General features: G+C 43.3%; 1 protein-coding gene across 3 annotated transcripts; it reads right to left on the bottom strand.

Annotated features, from left to right (window-relative positions):
• Positions 1-3,729: 3,729 nt before the first annotated feature.
• LOC110521850 (transmembrane 4 L6 family member 1) lies at positions 3,730-8,039 on the bottom strand. 3 transcript variants are annotated; one of them, XM_021599778.3, is made up of 5 exons: positions 7,837-8,039; positions 7,475-7,656; positions 5,575-5,646; positions 4,859-5,001; positions 3,730-4,573 (listed from the first exon to the last, which is right to left on the bottom strand). In XM_021599778.3, exons 2-5 carry the CDS (start codon positions 7,649-7,651, stop codon positions 4,375-4,377), a joined length of 591 nt encoding a protein of 196 aa, XP_021455453.1. In that variant the 5' UTR covers positions 7,652-7,656; positions 7,837-8,039; the 3' UTR covers positions 3,730-4,374. The 3 variants fall into 3 exon arrangements, with proteins under 3 accessions (XP_021455453.1, XP_021455454.1, XP_021455455.1); XM_021599779.3 differs by having other exon boundaries at positions 7,475-7,651; positions 7,837-8,002; XM_021599780.3 differs by lacking the exons at positions 5,575-5,646; positions 7,837-8,039 and having other exon boundaries at positions 7,475-7,825.
• Positions 8,040-8,322: the final 283 nt, after the last annotated feature.

An 8,322-nucleotide genomic window follows, 5' to 3' on the forward strand; every position in this document is an offset into this window, starting at 1 on the left:
CGAAATTACATCATAATATTCCCCTACTTTTGATGATCTTTCATCAGAATGCAGTGCCAGGAATCCTAGTTCCGCAATAAATCGTTGTTTTGTTCGATAATGTCTATTACTAGTGTCCAATTAGCTACTTTTGCTAGCACGTTTAGTTCACATGTCCAAACGCTGGTGCCAGTCCAGGCGAACTCGGACAAAAACTTTAAAAAGTTATATTCTAGGTCGAATAAACTTGTCAAATTAAGTAGAGAATCAATTTTCAGGATGTTGTTATCATATATATCCAATAACGTTCCAACCGGAGCATTCGTTTTTGTCTACAGAGTAATGGAATGGATGGCGATATCATGAGGAATGCGCCTGACCATGAACTGGCATTCTGCAAGACCACTGACTCAAATAGTTGCCATCCGGCCCCACATCACACTAGAGGCTTCATTCCACGTTCTACTGACTGTTGACATCTAGTGGAAGGCGTAGGAAGTGCGAACAGATCCATATCTTATTGGGATGTGAATAGGCGATGAGTTGAAAATCAACCAGCCCCAGAATTTCCACTTCCTGTTTGGAGGTTTGCCTGCCATATGAGTTCTGTTATACTCACAGACATTATTCAAACAGTTCTAGAAACTTCAGAGTGTTTTCTATCCAATAGTAATAATACTATGCATATGTTAGCATCTGGGACAGAGTAGGAGGCAGTTCACTATGGGCACGCAATTCATCCAAAGTGAAAATGCTGCCCCCTATCCCTAAAAGGTTTTAAGGAACCGGGGCAGGTTCAGTGGAATGGCATGTTTCCTTGAACCTGAGCCAGAACAGCTACTACCCTCCCAGTCATCCCTGTCTGCACCGGACACTGTTAAAAAACAAGGGCACCTGAGACATGCAGACATCCTCACTGGCATGGCGCTGTTGGTGGATCAGCAGGAGGCTATACTGCAGGCAACAGTTGGACAGTGCACAAACCCCAACTGGCACACCATGTCGCCGAGACGTGGCCATAAGCAAAGAGTAACATTCTCACCTAGAAGCGGCGTTCCTAGTGGCCGGGGACTTTAATGCAGGCAAACTTAAATCAGTTTTACCAAATTTTTACCAGCATGTCACATGTCTAACCAGGGAAAAAAATTCCTAGACCACCTTTACTCCACACACAGAGATGCATTCAAAGCTCTCCATCGCCCTTTATTTGGCAAATATGACCATATTTCTATCCTCCTGATTCCTGCTTACAAGCAAAGATTAAAGCAGGAAGTACCAGTGACTCGCTCAATACAGAAGTGGTCAGATGAAATGGATGCTACACTACAGAACTGTTTTGCTAGCACAGACTGGAATGTGTTCCAGGATTCATGCAATGGCATTGAGGAAGCCCCCTCCTGTATTCTCTGTTCACCCACGACTGCGTGGCCAAACACGACTCGAACACCATCATTAAGTTTGCTGACGACACAAGGGCCTATAGGGAGAAGGTCAGAGAACTGGCAGCGTGGTGCCAGGACAACAACCTCTCCCTCAATGTGAGCAAAACAAAGGAGCTGATTGTGGACTACAGGAAAAGGCGGGCCGAACAGGCCCCCATTAATATTGACGGGGCTGTAGTGGAGCGGGTCGAGAGTTTCCACATCACCAACAAACTATCATGGTCCAAACATGCCAAGACAGTCGCGAAGAGGGCACGACAAAACCTTTCCCCCCTCAGGAGACTGAAAAGATTTGGCATGGGTCCCCAGAACCTCAAAAGGTTTGACAGCTGCACCATCGAGAGCATCCTGACCGGTTGCATCACCGCCTGGTATGCTAACTGCTCGACATCTGACCATAAGGCGCTACAGAGGGTAATGCGAACGGCCCAATACATCACTGGGGCCAAGCTTCCTGCCATCCAGGACCTATATAATAGGCGGTGTCAGAGGAAAGCCCATAAAATTGTCAGAGACTCCAGTCCAGTCACCCAAGACTGTTTTCTCTGCTACCGCACGGCAAGCGGTACCGGAGCGCCAAGTCTAGGACCAAAAGGCTTCTTCTACCCACAAGCCAATTCATAAAAATCGCCACCGGACAATTTACATTGACACCCCCCCACTCTTTTGTGCACTGCTGCTACTCACTGTTTAGTTTTTTACATATGCATAGTCACTTCGCCCCCACCTACATGTACAGATTACCTCAACTAGCCTGTATCCTCGCACACTGACTCGGTACCGGTGCCCCCTGTATATAGCCTCGTTATTCTTATTGTGTTACTTTTTATTATTGCTTTTTATTTCATTCTACTTGGTAAGTATTTTCTTCTTCTTGAACTGCACTGTTGGTTAAGGGCTTGTAATTAAGCATTTCACGGTGAAGTCTACACTTGTTGTATTCGGCGCATGTGTCAAATAAAGTTTGATTTGATTTTGATTTGATGAGGAGAGGGAGGTTGACGGCCAGTTACTCTGTCGTTGCTAAAAATGGTCCTCAAATCACAGTCGTTGGATCGGGTGTTGTCTGTAAAGTGGGGCACATAACTAAGCAGAGGGCATCAAGGCATTCAAATGGCTACAGGGATAGATGTGCAGGAGTCAGGGCTTTGGGTCAGGGATCCTGGGTGACATACTGGATGGTCTGGGGTGCACTACAGCAGTGGTGGAGGTCAAGTGTCCCTATGGTGCAAGGGATCTTACCATTGAAGAGGCAGTGAAGTCGAAGGATTTCTATATCAAGGAGGGACGGTCTTACAGCCTCCGCGAAGACCATCCTCACACACAAACAATAGGCTCCTAGAATAGATTGTATTCCTTTCAAGTTTTGCTCAAAGCAGCCAACTAAAGTAATGTAGTTAAACGTAAGTTCAATCACAAAAGCTGGTCTGAGTGCATCTCCCCAGTTTCATTAACACATTAACACTCCCCAGTTTCATTAACACATTAACACTCCTCAGTTTCATTAACACATTAACACTCCTCAGTTTCATTAACACAATTCACATTGCATTTTATCATGGGCACAGTGGGAATTTATATCTGTAACGTTTAATTGATGTCTTACCCCCAGAGTGAGAGGGTGAGAGAGCAGATCTCCTTGCTGAGGGGGGTGTTGATCATGCACTGCTTCTCGTGGGGTGCGCCTGATGTTCCGCATGTCACACCTAGAGAAATTAACATTCAGTTCTCTGGCAGCAGCTCTGGTGGACATTTCTGCAGTCAGCATGCCAATTGCACTCTCCCTTAAAACATTGAGACATCTCTGGTATTGTGTTGTGTAACAAAACTGCAAAATTTAGAGTGGCATTTTATTGTCCCAAGCACAAGGTTCACCTGTGTAATGATCAGGCTGTTTAATTATCTTCTTTATGTGCCACACGTGTCAGGTAGATGGATTGTCTTGGCAAAGGAGAAATGCTGATTAACATGGATGACAACAAATTTGTGCACAAAATCTGAGATAAATAAGCTTTTTGTGCATATGGAACATTTCTGGGATCTTATATTTCAGCTCATGACACCAACACTTTACATGTTGTGTTTTTATTTTTGTTCAGTATATTTAGATTTTCAATAAACATTAGAGACATAATATAATTTACATGTTTTCAACAATCTAAGCCAACCCTGTTTGTTTTGCCCCGTAGTTGCGCACGTGTCAGTTTTGTTGCTCACCAACCAACCCGTCTATCCTTATTCAAATAAGTATCAAAGTATACAGCGTTGACAAATGTATCATGTTTACAAAAAATTATAATCCAAACAATTCAAATGGAAAATACGGATTTATTTAAGGCAGCACAAACACTAAAATATATGACAAATGCACTAAATATATAAAATGGCCTTAACAATTTAGCATCTGCGAGACAACAATTTTCAGAAAATGAAAACAGTATTACAAAAGACAAAACTTTCATACAAAAAAATATATACTTTTGTGCTTTAGTAAAATGTAGACTTAAGACATCAAACATAAAAAATACTACAGTTCCGGTCTGTATTATACACACATTCATTCAGTGTATTTCTAATACAGTGCTTTGAAATTAATACTATAAATTAACTGAACATTCAGACAGGTATCTCTCCCTCATACAGGGATGAGACAGCATTCGCTTATTAATCACACTTTCTGATTAGAAACTGGCCCAGGGACTATGTAGGATACGAGGAGAGGAAGTTGGACTATTGAGATACACCCCCAGGAGTGTTTGGAAAGCAATGTTAAACAGATGACATTGTACACGCTCCTGGCGTGTATCGTATGTGTGTGCATGTGTCATATCATGTGTATGCACATCAATCTTAAGTTATATGCATGCGTGTGTATGTATAATTTACATGTGTGTGTGTCAAATTTTGTGTGTGTGTGCAGGTGTCTGTGTGTGTGTCTCATCTATGTGTGTGTTTAGGCATTGAGGGTGTAGTCCTGCTTGTAGCAGCAGGGTCTGCAGACAGCTGTCACCAGCCCATTGATGACCTGCAGGACACATATGATGAACTCCAGCCCACTGAGGCCCAGCAGGATGGACATCAGGGTCACGTTCCACTCTACAATGCTGACAGGCTGCAGGCAATTAGACCACGTGTCCTTCTCCATTAGGTACCTGTGGACAGACACAGAAATTAAAGTTGTGTATATTACAGTCTGTATTGCAGTTTGATAAGAAGCTGTGACTCACTCGACAGGATGTCATTTCATAACACACACACACACACAATAGGAAGTGGACGCACAACAGAAAATTAACTCCAAATCAAAAACAGAACAACGCACACACACACTCACAGAGGATTTGTTTCCAATGCATTTTGGCACCTAAAAGAAACCTACATAGGTAGAATATTTCCAGAATAATTCACATTTCCTGTGTGAAGAGGGTAAAACTAACCTTCCTCCCTCATTGGCGAAGGGATAAGACCATCCCAGAGCAGTGAAGCACTGAGGTCCCTCCAACATGGCCATGGCTGAGATGATGAAACAGTATCCCGAGCCGGCCAGACCCACTAGAGCTGCCATTACTGACCCACACATCTATATAATACACAAACTGTACATTAGTATATAAATATATATACACACACACGGTTCAAGCATACCTGTTAATCCCAGATCAACTGCATAACAATCCCCTTGGGAGTAGTGTGTGGTTGTGTGAGGAGAAATGTTGGCTTATCACTGTTACAAACCAGTGTATACACAGATAAGGTTCAGCTCCTCTCCCTGGCCCAGATGCTTTGTACTCCCTGATGGTGAAGCCTCCTTCACATATCCTTCACATAGTGTACCCCCTAATAGTGTTACAATGGCCCCTTTGTATGATTAGCTAGGCATAGCTTACCTTTCATGAGCCTAATAGCATTAGCTTAGCATAGTCCCTCACAGTGTTTGAATAGTCCTTTGTACCATCTGTACTTTTATTAATAGGATCAAAGGCTTGTGTAACAAACCAAATAACATCCACAAACCTACTTTGACGGTTTACAAAAAAACAACAAAAGCCTGAGCTGAAGAACACATCAAGGCTGACCTGTCACCTTTGCTTTTTGCACAGTAATAGAATCACTGTCTGAAATCACAATAAGTAACCAAAGCATCAGTCCTCACCATGAAGCTTTCATTCCAACAGCAGCCTGTACACTTCCCCAGGCTGATGAACACTCCAGCAGGCAAAAACATCTACAGAGACACACAATTCGGGAGACCTCAGGGTCTGTCACAGTATGATATTTCAGTGTATACCCTCTATATAAAACAATATCCTCAAGACCCTCAATGTGTTGATTTGAATTACATTGAGTGCATCTAAAGAGTCGGTCTTGCACAGTATCTCACTGCGAAATGTGGACCACAATGTAAATAAGCCTACAGGCTTTATCGTGTTTTTATCTTCAATCATTTTTTGTGTATGCGATGTTGTCTCCGGCTGGAGCAGCCTGCAACATCTAATTATCTAATAAATTCAATCAATCAAGAGCTCTGTGGTTGTAGCACTGTACTGTACAACCATCCCTAATCACAAACATATGGTCTATAGAGCAGTTTTATAAAATTATGGCTAATTCCTAGACTGGGTTTCTGGACAAATCCTCCAAATAAGAAAATACAACTCCTGGGGTAGCTTGTCGGAGGAAGAGCTGACAACCGTTTTCCTTTGTCTCCTGTAGTATCTCCACAGTAAGGAAAACAGCCATGAGGCAAGTCCCCATTGTCAGAAAGGTAAACACACACATACAGGATACAGATTAGCCACACACTCAAACTGCCCTCTTACAACAACAGCACAAGATAAATTAATTGTGTCAGATTACCACCTGATATTATCAGAAAGGAAATACAAGACCAAAATAATATATAGTGGGGCAAAAAAGTATTTAGTCAGCCACCAATTGTGCAAGTTCTCCCACTTAAAAAGATGAGAGAGGCCTGTAATTTTCATCATAGGTACACTTCAACTATGACAGACAAAATGAGAAAAAGAAATCCAGAAAATCACATTGTAGGATTTTTAATGAATTTATTTGCAAATTATGGTGGAAAATAAGTATTTGGTCACCTTAAACAAGCAAGATTTCTAGCTCTCACAGACCTGTAACTTATTCTTTAAGAGGCTCCTCTGTCCTCCACTCGTTACCTGTATTAATGGCACCTGTTTGAACTTGTTATCAGTATAAAAGACACCTGTCCACAACCTCAAACAGTCACACTCCAAACTCCACTATGGCCAAGACCAAAGAGCTGTCAAAGGACACCAGAAACAAAATTGTAGACCTGCACCAGACTGGGAAGACTGAATCTGCAATAGGTAAGCAGCTTGGTTTGAGCAAAAATCCCAGAACCACACGGGGGGACCTAGTGAATGACCTGCAGAGAGCTGGGACCAAAGTAACAAAGCCTACCATCAGTAACACACTACGCCGCCAGGGACTCAAATCCTGCAGTGCCAGACGTGTCCCCCTGCTTAAGCCAGTACATGTCCAGGCCCAGCAACAGCCCCAAAACATCACTGCTCTAGAGGAGATATGCATGGAGGAATGGGCCAAAATACCAGCAACAGTGTGTGAAAACCTTGTGACGACTTACTGAAAACGTTTGACCTCTGTCATTGCCAACAAAGGGTATATAACAAAGTATTGAGATAAACTTTTGTTATTGACCAAATACTTATTTTCCACCATTTGCAAATAAATTCATTAAAAATCCTACAATGTGATTTTCTGGATTTTTTTTCTCACTTTGTCTGTCATAGCTGAAGTGTGCCTATGATGAAAATTACAGGCCTCTCTCATCTTTTTAAGTGGGAGAACTTGCACAATTGGTGGCTGACTAAATACTTTTTTGCCCCACTGTATATACACAAGGCCAACTGTTTTGACCGTGAAAGTTATCTTTATATTTATATTTGAATCTACCATTCACTCCCTGAACAGCCTGTAAATCTGACCCATAAACCATCAACTCAATAATACTACTGTAGCCTGTGTAGTAACAATAGACTAACACTCACCAACACACCTCCCCCTCCGATTCCCATCATGAACCAGATCAGCCTGGACAGTCGCTCCTGTTGGACATATTGGATCTCTCCTCCAGGGAAGAACAGCAGGATGTTGGCCATGATACAGCACACAGCCAGGGGCAGAAGGGCAAAGCCCAGGGACCGCGCAAAACCCACGGAGCACATCTGCCCTACCACCCAGGATGAGGAGGAATGGAGAGAGAGAAGTAGAGGTGTGGAGCACCAGAGAGGAGTGGAGCGGTATCACCAGGGAGAGAGGAATTGAGAGTGACAATGGAGAGAGAGAGAGAGATATGAAGGTCTGGGGTCTGTTCACAGCTGTAATCAAGGAAGGAAACTGAATGGTTTACCTAGTGTGTAGGGTTTTAGCTGAACTCTCCACCTCCTTCCAGTCACACTGAGGCTGATCACGCAACCAGTTCCGTTTTACGGCGAGGGGCTGAGTGGAGGGGTTACCACAGGAAGAGTGAGAGGTGAGTGTCTTGAGCCCTAACCAATCCCTCAGGGCATGCAAGTGATTCAGCCAGAAAAACGTTGACAAATCCCTCAGGAACTGGGAGGGGAGGGGTGATGAGAGAGAGAGAGAGAGAGGGAGTGGGGGAGGGACAGAAAGCGAGGGGGCGAGTAAGAAAGACAGACACATATACATAGTGATAGAGAGTATGTGTGTCTATTTTCCACACCCACCCCAATCTGAGAGGCAGAGGTAGTTGGGCTGGGTAGCTGGGCCCCAGACTGCATTCAAAACCTGCTACTTCAGAGACAAAAGAGTCTCTCCATGTTTTGTGAAAAATCTGCACAAAAATGTTCTGGATTACGCTGCACTCAACCTCCAC

Source organism: Oncorhynchus mykiss, chromosome 4 (assembly GCF_057628025.1).
Source record: "Oncorhynchus mykiss isolate SJ-2025 chromosome 4, ASM5762802v1, whole genome shotgun sequence".
Taxonomy (NCBI): Eukaryota; Metazoa; Chordata; class Actinopteri; order Salmoniformes; family Salmonidae; genus Oncorhynchus; species Oncorhynchus mykiss.